This window comes from Bactrocera dorsalis, chromosome 2, assembly GCF_023373825.1.
Source record: "Bactrocera dorsalis isolate Fly_Bdor chromosome 2, ASM2337382v1, whole genome shotgun sequence".
Lineage (NCBI taxonomy): Eukaryota > Metazoa > Arthropoda > Insecta > Diptera > Tephritidae > Bactrocera > Bactrocera dorsalis.
This window is the reverse complement of record NC_064304.1, coordinates 47471057-47493649: the sequence shown is the minus strand read 5'-3', so window position 1 is coordinate 47493649 and position 22593 is coordinate 47471057. Positions and strand designations below refer to the sequence as shown.

Sequence of the window (22593 nt, the reverse complement as noted above, 5' to 3'; positions counted from 1 at the left end):
AAAACTAGAACAACGAGAAAGGGCAAAAAATACCATTGGCTACAAACAAACCTTATTTAAGAACGCATACGTAACCCAAAAGAGTTCAAATAGGCCACAACATCCTTTCGCGCAAAACACATTTTTAATGACGCAACTTCGCCATTAAAACGATTGATTACAAAAACAAACAAACAAGTTATGATAACATAAATATGCCCCAAATATCATTAGAAAAAACGCTTCTAACATAGCATTCTCCGACAACTTATTGAGAGCCCGCGCAAAGCTATGGAAATTTGTACAGAAATTAGAGCGGCAACAGGAAGTGGCAATTACTCATCTGCGCATCACCGCGCGCCTGTCTGGAAGTTTCGAAGAACTTAAAGCATAAAAATTCATATGCTTACACACACATACACATAAATTCATAAAACTGCCAAAATTGGTGATTCTTCATGTTTGTGGCTTAAGGAAGTTGGGAATTTTACGGCCCACTTCCTCTCGAACACGAATATTTGACACTTTCACTGCGCGTCTAGCGGTAAATGCATTTCCTTAGTAGGGTGTGCTATTTGTGACATACACACATATACACTTATATGAACACTCATGGGCTTTCAGCGCTTTCATAACATGGCATTGATTAATCTCGCAACAAAAGTAAAAACCGCAAGCAACAACAATGTAACACAATGTGACACTCTCTACGCATGCATGTTTGTATGTATGCATCGGTGTATTAGACGCAGTGTTCGACAATTGTGTCAAAATGCTCAATCAAATCGGAGGTGTCACAGACAACAGACATAAATAAGTGTATATTTTCCCAGCTACTACACAATAAATTCACGCGCTCGTAAATTTCTACCGATGTGGCGATCATCTGCTGCTATCCAGCAGCCACCGGTGTATCGAAGCACACACACACTTGCATATGTACACGTTTACACGTGTACATGTTTGTTTGTATTGTGCGCGGCATTTTTCTTCTGACGACGCTAATTTTTGTTTCTATTGTTGTTGCAATGATGCATTCGTACATGTGTCTCTAATCGTATATCAACAACATAATCAACACCAAAAGCAAAAACAATGCATTAGAGTTAATGGATAATAATACACAGCAGCACAAACACACACTCTTAAACATACAAATGCATTTCCATATATTCACATAAATTGTGAAGCAACTGGGTGGGTGGTTGAGGAGGGCACAAATGCACTCACACTTTCACTCACACACATTGACACACACACTCCAGTAAATCGCTAATGCTCATAGCCGCTCTTGATAACTGAAGGCTTCATATATTACACGGTGAAATTGAAAAAGTCCGAATGCATCGCTTGTGAATACACATACATACATACATATGTGTATACCGTATATCAAAGAGTAAGCGTGTGCGTTTGCTGCTTGCTTCAGTTGATGTATGACGGCAGCGGCTCATAAATGTCCTCATAAATTGCCATATTGGCACCAAAGCAATGCCAGGCGTGAGTGATCGCCTGATTTCGTGCGGAAAGTATGGAGAGAGCGCGCGTTGAAAGTATTTTCCAATTATAGGAGGTGTGTGCTCACTTTATTTATTTTATTTCAAGCCTTTATAGAATTAATTTATTGTATATCATTGTGGGTAGAAAGGAAACTTCTCTTCATATTTTCTTTAACTGAGTACAAAACAAGAAAAAGTGTTATTTTCAGCTACTGTAAAGATAGAATACACTTCACAAATACAAGAACTTGATTCTGATCGGTCAATTTGTATGGCAACCATATGCTATGGTGGGTCGTTATCGGCCATTCCGATAAAGAGCAGCTTCTTTGGTAGAAAAGAGCGTATGTAAAATATCAGAGCGATAACTCAATATGTTAGAGACTAGTTTGCGTATATACAGACAGACGGACGAACATGGCTGAAACAACTCTGCTCGTCACACTGATCATTTATATATATACTTCATAGAGTCCTGTTCAGAGTATAAACAGTTTGTAGGTTGTCAGGCAATCGACTCTCAGGTTGTAATTCCTATTGCCAAATATGTTTCTAACTGAAAAGAGTTCTTTGCGATATATCACTTTTGGCTTTCCTTTAGTTGAAATCACAACAGAGCCACGTATTAAATATTTAAAACTCGTAATCAATTCACCATTTCTTTGCTCCTTTTAGAGGATGCAAGTGACTGGTAAGAAAATTGCCCAAAAAGGCAAGTTGGCTTTATCAAAGTGGATAACCGCCACCTTAGATGCTGCTAACTATTCTCTTTCAGATTATAGACAACTTTCCGTGCAATGATTGCAGTGTTCGCTGCCCTTCATTGCTTTAAGGGGCTGTTGCAGCCATTGCAAACGGGAAATGCCAATACGCAAGCGATTCTCCAACGCACACATCTTAACATTACTTTTTGCGTTAATAAATTCAGCAAAACATACATATGCACAAGCTCATAGAAATTGAAGCGCCGAACGGAAGTGAATGGCCAATTTCTCGCAAATAATAAACATTTTTCTATTTACTAACTAAAATATTCATGCTGAAATATGTACCATGTCCATATGTATACATTCATATATGGATATACATACGTAAGTTAGGAGGCTATGCGGAATTCTCGAAAAGTGCGAATTTCATTGGAAATTATAACAATTGTTGAAAACTTTAATGGCACTGCAAGCAAATTGCTGGCGCTATAACAATAACAAAAAGTACACTTATGGCGCACCGGAAGTGCAATCAGCTGTCAATATTTGTACGCACAGAAATTCCTTTCGCACAAAGAGTGTTATGTTTGTATCTCCCCATAAAAGGAATGGCAAAGTCATTGCTAGCGTCTACGAATTCTATCTGCCGTTTGCTCCAAAAACAGCATTCAATTCAGCAGTGATTCCCAAAAGTGCACAGAGCAGTTTGTATATATTACATTATAATAACTATATATACATACATTATTCAATACGAAATGAACGTACTCTCTCACGCAATTGTCAATTTCAATTGTCAAGTTCAATTTCAATGAATTTCATTATATTCTTCTTTGACAGCATCGCCGCCACCGTTGGCTTTGGTTGTTGGTGTCGGGTGTGCTTTGCCTCTGGCGCTTGCTCACAGAGCAAAGCGTCCACTTCAGTCAATTTGGGCGGTCATTCACTTATAGCAAATTGCCGAGAGTGAAGTGAATTTTGGCTAGTTTGTTTAGGTACAAAATGCGAGCTTCTTCGTTAGTGTTCGGATTTTCGTTAGTAAATTTATTAATTGCAAATAAATCTTAAATTTTACATAATTTCTATCATAAGAAGACTTTGTGTTGGAAATTTAGCATTATGATATATTTTATGAGGAAAGATTAGTGCATGGGAAATCAGTTTCATCTTCAATATATGTATCAATAGCAAAGACTTAGGGTAGTCATAGTTCATGAGGCATAAATACTAATGAAATACTAAAATTCCCTGAATGAGGATTCCTGGGATGTTCTTTAAGTGCTTAAGCTTAGAGAATCTAATGAATAAATTGCTAATTCTCTTCCTAAACTCGACTTAAAATATATTTAGAGGTATAACAGAAGGCCAGCAATATTTTTTCTGACGCATGTGCAACGGTGTTATGATGCTTTTTAGCAGATATATTCTTTTTTTCTCGTTATAAACATTCTTCTTCTTCTTAATTGGCGTAGACACCGCTTATGCGATTATAGCCGAGTTAATAACCGCGCGCCAGTCGTTTCTTCTTTTCGCAACGTGGCGCCAATTGGATATTCCAAGCGAGGCCAGGTCCTTCTCCACTTGGTCCTTCCAACGGAGTGGAGGTCTTCCTCTTCCTCTGCTTCCCGCGGCGGGTACTGCGTCGAATACTTTCAGAGCTGGAGTGTTTTCGTCCATCCGGACAACATGACCTAGCCAGCGTAGCCGCTGTCTTTTAATTCGCTGAACTATGTCAATGTCGTCGTATATCTCGTACAGCTCATCGTTCCATCGTATGCGATATTCGCCGTGGCCAACGCGCAAAGGACCATAAATCTTTCGCAGAACTTTCCTCTCGAAAACTTGCAACGTCGACTCATCTGTTGTTGACATCGTCCAGGCCTCTGCACCATAAAGCAGGACGGGAATTATGAGTGACTTATAGAGTTTGGTTTTTGTTTGTCGGGAGAGGACTTTGCTTCTCAATTGCCTACTTAGTCCGAAGTAGCACCTGTTGGCAAGAGTTATCCTGCGTTGGATTTCTAGGCTGACATTGTTGGTGGTGTTTACGCTGGTTCCAAGATAGACGAAATTATCTACAACTTCAAAGTTATGACTGTCAACAGTGACGTGAGTGCCAAGTCGCGAGTGCGACGACTGTTTGTTTGATGACAGGAGATATTTCGTCTTGCCCTCGTTCACTGCCAGACCCATTTCTTTTGCTTCCTTGTCCAGTCTGGAGAAAGCAGAACTAACGGCGCGGGTGTTAAGGCCGATGATATCAATATCATCCGCATACGCCAGCAGTTGTACACTCTTATAGAAGATGGTACCTTCTCTGTTGAGTTCTGCAGCTCGAACTATTTTCTCCAGAAGCAGGTTGAAAAAGTCGCACGATAGGGAATCGCCTTGTCTGAAACCTCGTTTGGTATCGAACGGCTCGGAGAGGTCCTTCCCGATCCTGACGGAGCTTTTCGTGTTGCTGAACCATTCACAATAGTAAAACTGATGTAACACATAGCATGCAAAACGAAACTTATCAGCATTAAAGATATTGGCTATATAACTTAATGAGTTACTCTCTTGTATGATTTCAAGCCTTGTTGTTGTCTTTGCATGTAACTTTTTTGACAAGAAAGCAGAAAAGTAGCGAATCGAAGACAGCTAATAGCTATGTAAATATAAGTCAAATTATCAATTTTAAACCTTTCATTTTCCAAACGGAATGGTTTATCAGAGTTTTCGAAGGTTTTATAAAATTCCAAGTTTCAGCCCAAGCATAGCAGTGTTTAAAAACATATGAAAGCATAAATCACGATAACTGCACGGCGGCAACACTACTTGAACCCATATGTCAATCAAGAATTTTGATGGGCCACCCTGAAGCGAGGAAGGCACTTGAAATTAAAATGCATTTAACGCTGCCATCAGCGTAAGCAAAGCTGTAAAAGAAGCGAGCAAAAGGAATATTTAATAACATGCCACAACGACAGTAGCCACCATGAATTAAATATGCTTACATATGATACAATCAAAGCTATATGTATGTGTATTGAGAGAGTGTTCATGTAAACATACCGAACTATTTTCCAAAAATGTTTGATTTGAGAGCGTTCTGCTCAATCGAAACCTTAATGACAAAATAATATTTATTTACTAATTTAGTTAAATTATCCAAGTTCGTTTTAAAATGCATTAATAGCACATTTTTAAAAAAATTTAGATCACATTTTAGCAGCAGGGGGCGGGGAAGCAGCAGTAGCACAGAATAAGAATCTCGTATGCCAAACGGAAATAGCTCGTTTATGCTGCGGCAATAATAATAATCAGCAACGAGCTAACTAACGCAACAACAATAACGGCAACACGCATAACTCCACACTGTTCTGCAGCGCATATTTACACCGCGCCTCTCCGGCACACTCTCTTCCTTTTATATACTACCAACTCCCACTTGGAGTGGTTGTTAAAACTCTCGGAGTCCATTAAACGCTTGAGCGCCCTCCTGACTCTAACGCTCGTAAAAAGCATGACAAGACAACAAAGCAACAAAAACAACACAAAGCAAAAATTTTATGTGAAAACAATTACAACAACAATGCTAGAAAACTTTCATGCCTTCGTTGGCTATAAAGTTCTATCCTCCACATCGCAGCACAGCTGTCCATGCAAGTCTGTTACAACACCCGGTAGCGCCCCAACACACTGCAGAAGGCAGAATTTACGCTATAAAAGGCTAATAAAGAAATTCACAAATAAAATGCTTTAAGAATGCCCACCTCACACTTCAAAGTCATGCATTTGCATATATACATACATACATACAAAATATTTAATATATGTGTTTTATGCTGATAAATAATTTATGCGCTTTTGTTGTTTTTGTTTTGAGAAAATTTTGTTTACATTTTTTATAAATGTTCATTGTAATATTTTTGTGTGAGTTTGTTGGCTGAAGTTTAAATGAGCTGCATTTTTATGATGAATTCTTGAAGACTTATGAGAGCTTTCATTTCCTCTGGATGTTTGAAGAATTTTTGAAGAATTCGTAGCCAAAAAAATCAAATAAAAATCATTTGGATATTCGTTATTTGGCCTATTCCCTTTTCGTGTTTTACAACTTCTATAAAAATGTAATTTTTAATTAAAATTCTTATGAAAAAATATAAAAAACTCTTGATCCAAACTCCCTAACTTTGTTGCTGCTTTAACATACAATTTTTTTGTTCAGGCAGCGAACAGAAATGTGACGAATCGATGACGGCTAGTTAGCTTGCTTCGATAAGATCACTTTTGGGGTTAATGTATAGTAAAATGCAATAATTATAATTTTTAATGTTTTTTTTTCCAGTAAATTTATTTTGACTTAACAGAAATTTGAAAAAAAATAATAGTTTTAAAAGTGAGGGCTGTTTGTGTTGATCTACTTGCAACCGAGGATCTTGCGGTGACCGTCACTCATCCTTGGAGTTTCATCTGAAACTAATGGGACAAAAAAATAGTTTTCTATTAGGTAATTTGGTATCTGATCGAAGCATTTTTTAATATCACAATGGCGCTTTCAGGAATTTTTTTTCAAATTTTGGGCAAAAAACTAAGTGTTAATTGTTTATAAAAAATCGATGGGCACAAGTTTTTCATATTTTCAACAAAGCTGTATAAATTTCAATAAAATCTACCGAGCAGTTTCGAGCTATAGTGATCACCAGTTTAAACAACAAACAACAAAAAACGAACATTCCAGGGCCCTCAAGAACCCTTTTCCTTTTATTGAATAACTTGAAAAATATTTGTCATATTTACTTTAAATTAGAGAACATTTTTTAATATCTTTAAGAAAATTCAAAAATATCGACGTTTGACCACCAACCCTTTGAGCACAAGTATGCTTCGATGTGTTGCTCAAGTTTCAAACTACTAACAAATATTAGACAACCTTTTAATTCTCCTCATGACTTATTTTATATTTTAAAGAAGCGCGTGTTGTCAAATATTTGAAGAAGAAAAAAATAATTTTGCTAAAAACCAATTTTCATGAACTTTGTGGAAATTACTTTATGGAAAGCTCGATAAACTCGTACAGACTATATAAGTATGTAGCAGACACACGCGCAAATATGTACTAATGGTACTCATATATGTATGTACGAGCTATGTTAGCCCTAAATGCAAGCTGCTCTAATTTTCTCACAAATTTTATGCGCGAACTGTCGAATAAATTTAACACTGGATTACTTGATGCGGGTCTATTCAGCGCAATTAATGTTCAACTGGTATCAGTAGCGCACACGCACAAGCACACACATACCCCCTTACGCAACATAGAAACATAGTAACCGCAGTCGCACTTAAATATCTCCATATAAAAGCCGTTCGAGTTGCCTGTCAAAAACTAGCAGCGAGAAGATGCGATAATACAATTTGAATACAGTTCAACTGGTGGGCGGAAGCGCGTTATTTTATTTAACAAACCAACACAGTTATCCACGCACACACACACATACCATTAAAACATATGAGACGAGGGTAGCTCCATAGTGCTTATACATAATTACATACATATGTAGTATATGCCACAAGAACTAAATAATATTTGTGGCTCATTGTCGTTTTTTTTTATCAAGCAGATAATCCGCGCATGAAAGTTAAGCTGAGCTCACCAAGCGAGCTTAGAAGCGCGCATTGTCGCGCGAAGCCACTTATGATTTATGCTCGGTTATGGCGATTATTAGAAAAAATTTGCCGCGCTTTTCACATACGTTCATATGTATGTGTATGTGTGCGGCAGATATTCGCATGTTGTCGGCGTGAATTTGGCTCTGGGCTTTTAAAGTGTTAAATTGGCATAAATCAAATGAAATAAAATGGGATGAGTGGAAAAAAATTCTACGGCGAGATTTAGTTAAATTTTTGCGTGATTATGAGTCTAAATTCCAGTTTGCACAAGCATTCGCATTAAGGTTTGAAATACACACTAGTTCCCACTACACTAGTCCGAAACTAGTGCAATTATGGTGAATAGCGATCCATGGTGTGGAGGTAATCTGTCAATATTTGGGCTTTGTAGGTGACATCTCTCCTACTATTTCCTGTTTGTGCCTTTGTCAAATTTCAAACCCACTCCAAACAGCTAATGAATTTTAGTGGAAACTGTTTCAGCAGATATATGCTATGAGAATCCATCATTGTCATTCAAAGGATCAAGCATTACTCGAACATCTCTTTGGTGTTATTTGGAAACTGGTTTTGAATTTATCTCTTGAGAAATGAAAGTGTTTCTCAATTACTTCAAACCGCAGCAAAATTTATTATTCTTATTACTCATTATTATTATATATAATCATAGATTTGTTGTACTGGGTTGCAATAATATAAACTATATATGTATGTGGAATCGGTTATATGACAACACAGATTGCTAGTAGAGCTTATTGTTCAAAACTCTGCGAGTGCTGATTTGTTTTACATAGCTTTTGGGGTCAGTTATGTAATTTGGTTGAGGATTTCACTTTAATACAATAATGAATTTAATGCAGCAAGAGATTATATTTCTGAATATTAAATCTCACGACCGAATACCGAGTAGACTTGTGCTTTGACATTTTATTTATTTTATCCTAGTTCTTTGAAAAGAATCAAATCGAAAGAGAACCTACATGTATAAATAACAAATAAAAACTTTTTATAACGGTAAATTTTGATAAGCAACTAATTAATACTTCGTTATAGGTGAGCAAGTCTGTCGTAAAATCCATTGATTAGTTCTATCCACTATCCAGAGATTGAGTCCAGCGTAGACTTTTCGACACAAATTGATCTAGAAACAATTATATGTGTATACTTATATAAATGTAAACTTCCCAATGCATGTGTGTGTAAACTGACTTAAGCATATGTGACCACATACCAAGTTGGACCATTCTCTCGTGCTTGCAACGGACTTAATTAAGTTAAAGTTGACATTGTTTAACAATTATTGCTTTTTTGGGGTTAATTTATTGTATGTATAACAAAGGCTTAACCATAAAAGAGACGTTCAATTCATTTTGACAATGCTGAGGCACATGCAACGCTCGATATATATACTTTGTATGTTATGCGTGGTGCGAGATTTCCTCTTTTCCGTTACAAACATACTGTGCGAATGCGAAGCTGGAAAGTACTGAAGAGACTGAGTACTTAATCTCGCATTAATTTTGATTTATGCGCCTCCGAATGTCACGTCAAACAATGTCATTGATTTAAATGGTCCAGCAGACAAGTTGGCTGCAGCAGTGAAGGGACCAAGAATTCAACGTCTAAATTGCTCTTAAAGTTACAGATTTTCAATGAAAATTTACTTTAAATATAATTTGTTTTTCTGCAGAGATCTTTTGATAATTGCTTTTAATTGTTTGGAAAAATCAATGTTATATAAAATAGCTTTAATTATTTCTTCTAGCTTCTGGAATCTGAAAAAAAAATATTTTATAATATTTACCAGTGACACTTTCTATTAAAATAATATGAAAAGTGTACAATTAAGTGAAAATTAACTGTTTGTATTACATGCCTTCAGGCGTTAATGAGTTTTCACATATTTGATGACTTCTATAATATCTTTAAGTCATATACTTTTATATAATTTCTTTCATTTACTCTTTTTAAATATTTTTTCAAGCTCTTTTTAAAGAACACTGCAGTCCCTCATCTTAATATACTGCATTCTTTCCATAGCGTATTAATTTTCAAAAGTTGGATTCCATGCGAAGACAAACTTATTTAAAGAGGTTATTCAGAATATTTTTTTTTTTATTTACAACTCAGGCTTTGGCTCATTCTAGGTTCTGCCTTTTAGAGAAAAATATAGTTTTTAATTTCTTTGCATACCCAAAGGGGCAAAAACTTTTTTTTTTACCGTTTTCAATGAAATCGTCTGAATTCTAAAAAAATTTCACACCATAAATATTCATACACTGTATTTATGTTGTTATAAGAGACGCCACGCTTATGTAAAATAAAATTAAATTAAGTAGTACCCACTAAAATCCGCTTGTCACTGACTGTAGTCACCACATTAGCTCATGCTTGATCAATGAGCACTTGTCCTATTAAGAACTAGACGCCATCTTAATTAGCCAATTAAGCAAAGTAATATTTAGCGCATTCCTCGAGATAAAATACAGATTATTTTACTTAATTGCTCGGGCTCACAGAACCACATAGGCATACAGAGGAATACATATGTGGAAATACATATGTAAGTCTTGCCGCTAATATTATTCGCGTGCCTTAAGCTGTCGCCAAATTGGAGCTGGCCACAAGTTCCGCGCTTTAGTTGTGACTTAATTGCTAAGCTGACAATTAGTACAAACGGATCACCGAGACGTGTGACGCTTTAAAAGCAAATACAAGTGCTTCGAGCCAAAAGTCTGTATCGATTTTCAAATAACAATTTATTTACGAGAACGAAAATTCAAGAGTATTCCCTGTAATATGTCAACGCGCGGTGGCAGCAAGACACGCGGCACCTGTCAGCTGTTCATGCTGAGCTGCGCATTTCCAAGCAGCGCAGCCAACAACGACTATCCGGAATGCATTGGCATGGAAAAGGCGGGTGAGTGCATAAGTGGTGAAAAAGAAGAAGAAGAAAGAAATCAAAGAAATAAAGAAAAAGTGGAATGAATTTAAACTTTTGTGCGAGTATTTGTATTCAAATCGATTGGCGATAAATCAACTTTTTATTGAAAATTATCGGCAATTGATTTGTCACAATGGCATTGAAAGGCGCGGGCTGGCCAGCAGACAGCAGCGGTGTATTCTATAAGATATGTTGCGTTTTCAGTATTTTAAATTGGCGTGCGCTTTCGCCAATTGTTTCGCTGTCAGCAGTGCAACGCAAATAAAAGTCTTCTTGAAACATTTTGCATTAAACGCAAAACGCGAAGTGAGTGAAAGCATACGAGCATAAGGTGGCGCTGAATTCGAACGGTACTGAAAGTGTTTTACTGTGGGAATGCTCGTATATTTGGTTACACTCTACCAAACCAATCTGCTTTTCCTGCATACAACATGTTTCACTATAAAAATTATGAGAATCTTTATTATAAGACAGTGTGTACTAAAATATTTGCATAATCAAAGTATAAAATATCGGGAAGTGCTACTCCACTTGTTTGCTTGTTTCACATCCTAATACTCTGCCAATTCTATCGATTTTGGGTAAAACAATAATTTTAATAAACTTTTTTACCGTTATTTGTAAAATAGTCATAGTGATTAATATTTTTTCCATTAAGTAGACACAATTATATATGTTATGTTTTGCTTAAGCCAAAACAAAAAAAAATAATAAAATATTTTATCAGCTTTTTGGCCAAGCTGTATGGAGAAGGCAAGCTAATCAACTTGTCACCTTCTCCTCTATTGCTCGACTTTTGCAGGATTGAGCTTGGGTAGACTCTTCTTCGGCGCATCGAACGAAGCTGCTGAGATTATAATATTAACCTTGTAAGCTCAAAAAGCTTCATCAATCTAAAAGGATCTGGTGATCATCTTTTAGGTTTTTTTTTTGCTAAAATCTTGACATTTATCTCTATTTTTTGCGATTCTCTATGTCACGATATATTTTAGTGCAATACATATGTAATATATTTTAGTGCAAGTATTTGCTGTTATAAGCCACTTCTGGTTAACAAAACTAAAATACCTTGAAGCAACTACCAGCGCATAGGTACAATATACTTGAACACTTGGGATAACGAAAAGCTGTCGCAAAGCATTCAAGTGCCCCAAATGACCCCCGAAAAAATAACAAAGAAGGTATTTTACTTTAAATTTCTTAAATGCAACATTCATCATCACAAAATGCACTTTAGATAAATGTTTGTGGGTGTTTGCCAAGTATATAAGTGACTGCTTTCGCTGTGCTATTTATGTGAATGTATAAGTATATAAGTAAGTGTATGCTCTATACAACGCATTGTTTGTTTATAAAGTCATCAGTTAAATTTAAATAAATCTTTTAGTATATATGTATAAGAGCACAGTAAGTGCAAGTGTGTGTATTTTATACCAATATTATATACACTTGTACATACATATGTATACCATATACATATATACTTATAAATAACGTATATATCTGAATACATAGTTATATTTGTAAAATATATAAAAAGCATAGCATGTAGAGATAAGCGCATAGGGGTCGCTTAGGTCGCACTGTCTCTCATGCCCTTCATTCTTGACGCGCACGAGATCTCTTACAAGAACGTAACACTTAACAGATGTGTGCCTTGAAGTCCGAGACACCGGCTGTTGCAATTTATTTTTAAACAGATTAAATGCGAATTTGCAGAACTAACGTGTGCAGAAATGTACTTTTTCCTCCAATTCAATTGTTTTTGTAAGCTAGTGATGAAGAGCCTTCAAGATCTCGTATAAAGCGCATATAAATCCTTTGCCGTTGTTTATATACAGACATATTTTCACATATGCATACTCTTCAATATATTTCAACAAAACTCGCTCGTAATTTTCGTTGCGGTATTTACGATGCGCAAAATATGACTTTTCTGTAATTGGCTCTGCGTTGCAAATAGGTTTATATGCGTCTGACTTCTATAAGCCTCAGTGCGCGTCACACAAGGTATTTGGGTTTCAAGCGAGAGTAAAATGAACAACATTGACATTAAATAAGCTTTATTCAATAATATAAGTGCTTTGTTGACGACTCAGTATCTGAACTGGCTACACAATTAGGTTAAGTTAGGTTAGGTGAGTCACGCGTAGACCAGTTTTGGTCCTTTGCGATACCTGATGGAGTTCAGTTACTAGTTCAATGAGAAGTAGTCATTCTTTAGGAAACCTGCGCATGACGCGAATTTCAGAAGACTCTGTGGACACACTATCGATACCACTTCCAGTGTATCATACCGTAAGGAGCCCAGATGCATATAGCGTAGTCTTGCCAATGCGGGAAAAGTACACAAAAGTTGCTCAATTGTTTCTCTGGCGCCTTGCATTTCCTGCAGTCTTTTCGATCTATCAGTACCGTTTCGCAGGCGTGTGTCGTCCCCAGACAGTGACCAGTTGGTATTCCGATTATGTTCCTACAGTATCATATAATATATCGAGTAATTATGTGTACTTCCGATCTACCGTTTTGCACATGACTTGGCTCCAGAATTAAACTTACACAATTTTGGTTTCTCCAGAAAAAAATTTCAAAAAACCTTGGCCACTTTTTCAAGTTAATAAAAGTAATTTTTCGAAGAAATCTAACATTTTAAAACAAAATGTTGAAGAAAGGAGATAATTTGTCCTTGTAAATATGACTAATTTTGTATGAAATTACGTCATTATATGACAATCAAAGAAGTACCGAAATGGAGTTAAATCTTAGAATTTTTAAAACTGAACACAAGTCGCAGGCACTTCAAGTCACTCGACGTGCAGCGTCGGCCACAGCATTATCGATTTCAAACATCATAACTTTTCGACAAAATTAATCACTTTTGGTTCTGTTTAATTTAGCTACACTGCTACTCCAAACCTCGGAAGCCAAGCGTGTCTTCGCGGAATCACAACTTAGGCAAACACAATGATTTCGGGAAAGTTTTTCATTTTAATTAGTTTGTCAATTAATGGCTTCATGCAGCGCCTTGCGCTCAAATAGTCGAGAATTTTTCGCGGCTTTTTAATGTGCTCGAACAAAATACTGCGAAGTTATTGCACTAAAAAAGTAAACCACAAAACAACGAGCAAAGTCAAGCGTTGCGGGATCCTGAGTGGAGGGGTTTGGACGCTGTTGGGACAGCTGTTGCGCTTGCCACACATAGTGATGCTGGAGTGAGCGCATGTGTAGGGTTGCCATGGCGGCTAATAGTATTAGGCTCTGTTTCAAATCATATTTCTTATGAAACACATTTAAGTATCAATTATATATGTATATTTAAATTAGTTTTGTTTTTTAATTCTTAAGGTAGTAGTTTGGAAACCTTGTCGAACATTCTGGGTTTTCAATGGGTGGGAAGAAGATGTTGGAGAAGAGAGGCACTGAGCTGCTTTACGGATGGTTCAAAGCTTGGGGGGGAAGGACTGTCTGGAGCTCTCTATAAACTCCAGCTTCAGACTTCGCGGTATTGCAGTAAATTTCAATCCGAGGTTGCAGCCAGCAGTACATTTACTGCCCCGGAGTGCAGATTCCTTCCATTCCTAAATGTTGGCAACTCTGTTTTCGTTTTGCGAATGCTCAAATGTTTTGACTTCCTTCCTCTGGTTAATGTTGCTGCGGCTGATGTTGCGTTGTCGTTTCTTAAAAAAAATAAACTCAATAAAAAAATATTTTCAGCTGCTTTGCATGCGTATTGTGGGTGTGCAACATCGAGCGCGCCGAGTATTTTTATGCACATGTACGCGCTTGTATATCGACATACATACATAACACATATGTATGCATTTGTCAGTCTTGCTGCCGTCTAGTTGCGGCAAATTCAAAAATTCACAGCCGCAAAAAGCGAAAAACGCACATTCGAATGTTTATGAGCGCTATTAAAAGGGAATTTTGTCGTATTTTTATTTATATGCGCGGCTAATAAGCGGCAGGCAGCATTTTTGCATATCTTCACCGTCGACAGCTGCTGCTCTTTGCTACAGTGTGTTGCAACTCACGTCGACGCTGCTCTGTGCTTGCCGAACAGATGTGTGTGATTGTTGTTGTTGTATATGTCGTCGTCGTCATTGTCTTTGCCGTTGGTGGGTGTCAAGCAACGCGCAGGCGGTGGCAGCACAGCGCCAACAGCAATTTGCTCTTTCGCCCAGCGGCGATACCGTCTTGGGCGCACACAGACAGCTCCCAGGGCGTCTTCGTGGTTTGGAAACTGCATTTGTCAACTCGCCGCGCAACACGACGCTTGTTTGGATACTAACGGCCGGCTAATTTCTACAGCCAAACGATTTCGAAAACATTTTTCAACGCGACAAAATCTGAGTTATCACAAAGCAAACGCGCGCGGAAAACAAAAACGCGCAACACGCTGCATTCAAACGGTGTGACAGTGAAGAAAGACGCCACAGCAGTTGTGCATTTTATTATTAAAAAATAGCAACAAATTGGCCACCCAAAACAAAAACAAAATGTTTTTAATATTTATGTGAGAATCCACCGCCGTTTGGAGTCACCCCTCTCCACCTTGCGTTAAAAACAGAAAAGAGTGTTGCATGTTTATTGTGTTTATTTAATTTCATTTATGTAAATGCTCGAAACGTGACTGAATTTATAGGCTGTACGGCGCACTAAAACCTGAAGGTACTTATGAAAGGATTTAAAATTTGTGATTACAAGAGCTTAGTCCATTATTTATTGTGTGAGCAGTTGTGTTCCGAATGATTTGAGTGCGTCCAAAATTATGTTGAAATAATACTTTCGATGCTTGTTTTATTTTTGTGCAATAAAGTGCTCTTCTGAATAGACAACGGCGGAGCGAGGGAGCAGCAGTGCTTCAATGAATGTAAAAAAGGAAAAAGGTGAATACATTTTTGTTTTTTAAGGGAAAAAAAATTATTTAAAGTTCAAAACTTACATATTTTTTAATTACATCCAAAAAAATCTCAATTATGTTTTATGTTCGAGGGCAAAAACACCTTCTTAATTCACATTACTTACAAATAAGTATGTGTATATGGAGAGAGGGAATTTGGCTTAGGGAAGCTTTCGGTATTTTTTTATTCATAATCAATTATCTGCAGACTACTTATCGATATTTATTGCACTTAATACATTTCATACAGTAATTGGCTGTTTGTTACAAACACAATTAAGTTACCACAAATTTCAAATGAACACTTGACAGGGTATTTTAAGATTTCTACGAACTTTTTAACGCCCAGAAGTAAACATCGGAAACCCCATCAAATATGTGTATAAAAGGGAATAACTGAACGATCGGAAACAAGTGACTGAATGAAAAAAAAAACATTTTTAGTAGGCGAGATTTGGAACGGGTTATTGTCAAAGCAATGATGAAATCTCCAAAAAATTGTTCAGATCGAGTCACTATAGTACATATGTACATATATAGCAGCAATCAAAGCCTTATGAAGAATCTTTTGTATTTGTGAAGATATTATAGCTTCGGCGCAATTGCAGTTAATGCTTTTTCTGATTCTTTATTTCAAAGAGTTTGCCTTTTAATATAAATAAATTATATTTTTCCGCACATACCTACGAAAATTGAAAAAAAAGTATATATACATATATATTTTATGTGCTATATACTCAATTTTGTTATAGTTCATTAAAGTTAATTAAAATTACCCAAAAATAATGTGAAGGGTCCAAATCGAATTAGTTACGAACTAGATGCACGTGTATTTACCTTCGCTTACACCAAAAAATTTGCTGTCGTCTCGCACTTGATAATATATGTATTCCCTTGTTTACAGTAATTCTTATTTTTACAACACAAACTGCTTTCTAAACCACTTAATGTCGCATCTCAAGCTATTTATAAATTTGAAAAAAAAGCCTTTCTCTCAACTTTGCAGCCACGCGTAAATTCCGGTGTTTTACTTATTTCTGTTATTTATCTAATTCACGTTGAATATATGCGCATAAATGACTTCGGAACTGTCCACAAGTTCTTCCAGCTAATCCTTTCAACGCCCCTACTTAACACAGAAATTGGTGAAATATCATTTTTTGTGGCAACAACACATAAAACATCCTAAGCGCATATAAATAGCAAAGCCGAATAATGCGTTTACACACAGTGCATTTGTAATGGTGTACAAATAGTCCATACACACACAGCACCCACAGATGTATGTATACGAATGTGCGCTTGAGCGATTAACTGCACAAGTCGACGAGTCGGTGTGTTGCAGACAAAAGACTAAAATTCTTTTGGGGACAGCCCCACATATAATTCGCAGCCGCACAGACACGTCTCAAAAAATTATGACGCCACAAAGACATGACGTGACTGAAGAAGAGGGTAAGGGCCTAGTAATAGCAGCAGCAATAAGAAAATATAAGAAAAACATTGGCACTAAAATGACAAAAGCAACAATGTCATTGCAGAGGACAAATGCAAGTGCAACCGTGACAATAACAACAAAAATATGCAGTAATTGCAACCGTTGGAGTCTCAGTGCAAATTCCACTAGCCCACAGTGCAAAGCACAAGACTTTCATTTCAATTATGCTTTTAGAACAATTGCGTATGCCTGTGTATATAAAATATATATACATATATACATACATATATACGTATAAGTGGAAGCAATATCTATCGCTCGATGCACCTGGCAAACTGCTCAGCAGTGATGGTCAATAAATTTTCTATTTAATCTGTGTTATTGCAGTTGTCCATTGTATTGAATAAAGCTCTGAGAACTGGGTCAACAGGAAATTGAGATCTTAGCATCAAACCCTAAAGCTGTGTGCACGCTATTTCCTCCGCACCAAATGAAGAATTACAAAAATATTGTAGTGTATGACAAGCCAAAACAACTGATCGCCTAAAAGTCTTTAACAGCGGCCGCGGAGTGAAAGATATGTGAACGATTCCTCATTGTCTGCTGCTATCTGCTCCTTATCTCCGCAGCTACGCCAGCTGGGGCAACAACGTCGGTGTTTATGCTTTTGGGTCTTCGCTGTCAACCAGTCGACTATCAATGGATTCATGACGTATTTGCTGTCTTGTAGCTGTCACTTGGAAAACAAATAAATGATAGCAGAAATAACAAAGAGGCGCAGTCACAGCCGATATCCACCAAATGTCTGCCTATAAATTGCCAATAACAAATCCTAAGTAAACAACACACATAAATTATCGCCTGCAGCGAGTGCGTGTGCGTGCGCGCTGGTGCGTGTGTGTGGGGGTAGTGAGAGTAGCTTATCAACGTGCATTCCTCGTGTTTCTGCTACACTTGCGCAAATGCATACTTTCCGAACTTTAAATTATTTATAAATGTATGTATGTCACCCGCACTCACACCTTCATATCACCTCCCAAACAAATATACATAAATATGTATATGTGTATGGAAGTGCACAAGTGTATTTTATAAATATTCCTATATACATAGTTATTTGCTTAAGTGTAAGTGTGTTCGTTAATAGGTGCCTCAATTAACCTCTCCTTCCCATTTCCATTTCATTTTGCAGATAACTGCGGCACAGTAAGCAACTCATCAACCAACAGCTCGGGCGCCTACAATATGGACGACATACTCATTATCACGGCGAAGCACAGCGAACGCGCCATATTGCGCGCCAATTTCCTGAAGAATCATTTCGACAAAATCACAAAGCAGCGCGGACGCAAGCCTTTCAAGTGAGTTAAAATGAAAGCGACAAAAGCATTCTTTATTGCAATGTCTTGCTTCTTCCAAAAATAAAATTTCGACTTGTTTCTTTGCAGCTTTTTGCACATCAAAATCGAAGATGGTCCCTTCAGTGAGGAGATTGCACACAAATACCAAAACACCGCCTTACAGATCGTAATACTCTGTCCAGCGCTATTGGCACTCTCACACTCATTTCTTCTCTCACAGCTAACTGCCATTATACGGGTGGAGAAGGTACTGGGCATACTTTTGGATATTTCGGAGGATAAAGTCAAGGAGATACAAAAAACAGGTGAGATTGCAGGTTTGAAAATGCTGGAACACTGCTTAAAGAGTCCTATAAGATTACAAAGAAAGATTTGAATCCTCTTAAAATGCTGTAATATAGAATGTTCTCTCTCATTTGCATTTGGGGAGTGTACGTGTTATTGCGCAGCCAATCGACGAATAGTATGTTCTTTTCACAAATTTGCTTTCAACTGACTTATACCAAATACCAAAAAAGAACAATAATACTAGAATTTAAAACAAAATTATTGCTACTTTGAAGGAGGATAGTCTTATTTTGGAAAAATATTACAAAAAAGTTTAACAATAGTGTTAATTTAATGTTTAATTTTCGAGTATATTTACAACGAAAGGTTCATGCAAGATTTCGTCGACAGCACAAAGTCGCTTATAACATTTCAAATTAAGTAGAATTTTTGAACAGATATTCTTTAAAATACTGCTACCATACTATACAAATTAAGATTCCACTAATACTAGTTAGGACACTAATACTTAGGATACTTAGGGCACTCGATTCGAACTTCAAGTTAAAGCTTTGATCTAGTAATTAATATAATTTGCTTATAAGTTCTCAGTCGAGTGAGAGTATATAAGTTTAGTTTCTAAAACACATTCCCCAACAAAGCTTTACTTATATGTATGCTAACCTTAACTTTCTTCCAGCACTGCCAAGCTACTACAAATGGCGTCGGTGCACCATACGCGACAATGACCAAGCGCAGATCAGCAATATACTCGGCATAGCCACGGATATTTTGGGTCGTGCGCTATGTCAACGACCACCGTTTCACGATCACAGCAGCATTTCGCGTAGTTTCTCGAGCTGCTCGGAAGGTTTCACTATACTGCCGAAGAAAGTGAAGATCGGACAGAATAAAGTCGTGGCAATTTTAGCCGAACCATTAGAAAAAGATGACACTATCAAGATAATAGTGGAGAAATCTGGTGAGCTAATTGAAATCAGAAATTTCAAATCCCGCAATCCATTCACCGTGCAGTTCTCGATACCAGGTAAATAACATTAAATAGAATAAAATTAGACTAAAGAAAATTATTACGCTGAAAGTATAAACACTTGTTTTGCAATAGTTAACTTATTTTCCTCTCTTTACCTTAAAGAGTCCTGTATGGAAATCTCGACTATGGTTGAGATACGCATTGAAAAGAACGAGAAGAGTCTCGGCGCTCGACCCATCAAATGTGAAAGTCGCATGCGCGAGCTCGAGCAGTTGTTACGCACCGAAGACTCTCCCATCGAATTCATGTGCCACTCACTAGGTATTGGACCAGCTGAACGAGATGCGCTCGATTTACATTTGCTGCAGTGCTTCCAGAAGAATATGCCGCCCAATTTTCATTTACTAAACGGTCCCTATGAGAAGCAACATCACTTCTTGACCATACGTGAATCAAGCCCCGAGGAATATCCCACACTTTTGCATTTTGCAGCACGTTGGGGTCTCAATCGTCTGTGCATTCAGTTGATGGAGTGTCCAGGTGGTGATACCGCATGTGGCATACGTAATTGTATCGGCAAGACACCTGCCGAACTGGCCGATCAAGAAGGGCATCACAAGCTAGCGACGAACATTGTTAGTTTCTCCGAGTTTCACGAACTCACCACAATGTATCACTACTTCAAAGGTATAAGTGGGCCCAGTGGACAAACCAATAATAATCAAGCAGCGGTAAATGGTAAAATGACTAGCAGCAACCACAACCTCAACAATCAGGTTAACAACAAGGTCGTTATTGAAGCTGTAAAGTCGACACCGACGTCACCAAAAATGAAACAACCGAAACCACAAAAACCCACACCAAAAGAATCGCAGGATTTACAACCTGCGGAGTATATGGAAATGTCAAGTGGTTCTGAACGTGAAAATACACCTGACGCCAAACCGAAGACAGAGACATTAGCCGTATCGAACTTAAATTACATAAGCGTCGAAGCAGAGGATGAGAATTTGCAAGGCTCTTCCGCTGACGTTTGCAAGAATTTTGAGAAAGTTGTAACTACACCCGAAGTAACTACCAATGAACTACGCATAAGTGAACCACCATATTACCAATCAAAGGAGCAAAATAAATCTGTTGATGTCACTGATTCGCCCTACCAAACGGATAAGTTCAGTCATGAGTGTTCACAATTGCTGGAAAGCTGCACCGGCACAACTGCCAGTAACGATTATGTACTCCAGCCAGCGAATATACCACTACCACCTAAACCGGCTAGTACACAAACACCAACAGTCGCAACCAACCCAGATACTGATGATGGCAATTACCTCTTTCAGCCTTCGAACCGACCAGTCGAAGATGAATTGTTGCCACAGAATCGTCTCAGCTTGAGTCGTTCATTAAGCTCTTCCTCTCGCGCTGGACAAAACCCCACTTATGGCACGTTGAAACGTACTGCCTCAGACGCGTCCAGCGTAACTACACGTTCCAATGCCGATGATGAATTGGCCGAAATTATGCACGACTTCAAGAACAATGTGCTCAGCATACGCGATGTGGAGTTGTTGGTCGAAAAATGGAAACACCGCAACGATGTGCAACAAAGTTTCCGTGAGAAACAAGAGCAAATCGATCAGTTACGTAAGGAATACGATCGTATACAGGAAAATCTGAGATCTCAGCTGAAACGTGAGACACCCTTTGAGAAAATCAAGAAACTCTTCTCCAGGCATAAATCCACAACGAATTTGCCGGAGAAGACTTCTTGTGCTGACAGCGTGCTTGACGAAACGAAATCATCCATCACAACCAGTTCAAGTTTTAAATCCTCACAACGCCCAATCAGCTCCTTAAGCTTGCAGAGTGTTTCTTCATCATCGTCTTCAGCGCGCCTCAGCACTGGCAGTAACTGCAGTGGCACATCAATGGGTGACTCTGGCACACACTCCGACCACGAAGAGCGACGTTTCGGATGTCGTCTGGGTTCACCAGCTGCGCTTATGGATAACTACCTTATACCGCCACCACCACGTCCCGTGCTCACACCAAATTCAACGCCCGGCGAAGAGCGTCATCAGCTCGTTTTCCCCTCACCGAAATCATCACTCCAACGCCTAAACACACCCACAAGTCCCACCGGTGGCGAACACTACCAGATGTTCCCCTCCAACATCCCCGTCTACACTAGTCAGAACTTATCGACATCCCAGCCCAACAACTACCTGAACACTATTATGGAGGCCAAAGAGAATGACGCTACTAGCGCTTGCAGCAACAGCGGTGGCAATCATCAATACCAAAATGGCGTCACTTTGCAACCCATTAAAATAAACGAACGCGCGAATATCATCTACGGCAAGCTAACGAAGGCTTCGCCCCCTTGCACCTCATTTAAACCGAAGCAAGTTGCGGTGCCTCAGGTGGGCAGCATTGAAGTGCAGGCTGAAGTTTATCAAAATGTCGGCGCAAACCTGGAGCAGATCAAGGAAGTTGAGCCGGTGAAAGAGAATGGCGCAGTGACGGTAGTGGCCACTGAGTCGGCAAACTACATGAACTGCTAAACGAAGCATGCTGAAGGGGTCAGCTTTTACATTTCGGAAAATTTATATTTGTAAGTGTTTCATTAACATTTGTGTTAGCTAGTTATTAAACGCTTGCTGAGTAAATTCGATTTTAAAATTTTGAACAAAAAAGCATCAAAATACTGTAAATAAGCATCATATGTACCATTAGGTACTCTATGGTAGTATATTTTTTATTTTTAAATTAAAATATATTTAAGTGTTAACAAAATTAAGTGCTAGATGTAATTATAATTAATTAAAGCTGTAATTGTACAATAC

General features: G+C 37.9%; 1 protein-coding gene across 8 annotated transcripts in view; it reads left to right on the top strand.

Moving 5' to 3' along the window:
- The window catches only part of LOC105225788 (uncharacterized), a 94323-nt gene extending 71952 nt beyond the window's left edge, over positions 1–22371 (top strand). For 5 of the 8 annotated variants that reach the window (XM_049447094.1, XM_049447095.1, XM_011204406.4 and 2 more), the window contains 4 exons: positions 18318–18486; positions 18574–18791; positions 19454–19801; positions 19910–22371. In XM_049447094.1, coding sequence (XP_049303051.1) covers positions 18318–18486; positions 18574–18791; positions 19454–19801; positions 19910–22311 — 3137 coding nt within the window. In that variant the 3' untranslated portion in view covers positions 22312–22371. Of the gene's footprint in view, positions 1–10141; positions 10761–15016; positions 15456–15477; positions 15674–18317; positions 18487–18573; positions 18792–19453; positions 19802–19909 lie in introns of those variants that run through there. The other 3 variants (XM_011204408.4, XM_049447096.1, XM_011204410.4) reach the window with 3 other exon arrangements.
- Positions 22372–22593: the final 222 nt, after the last annotated feature.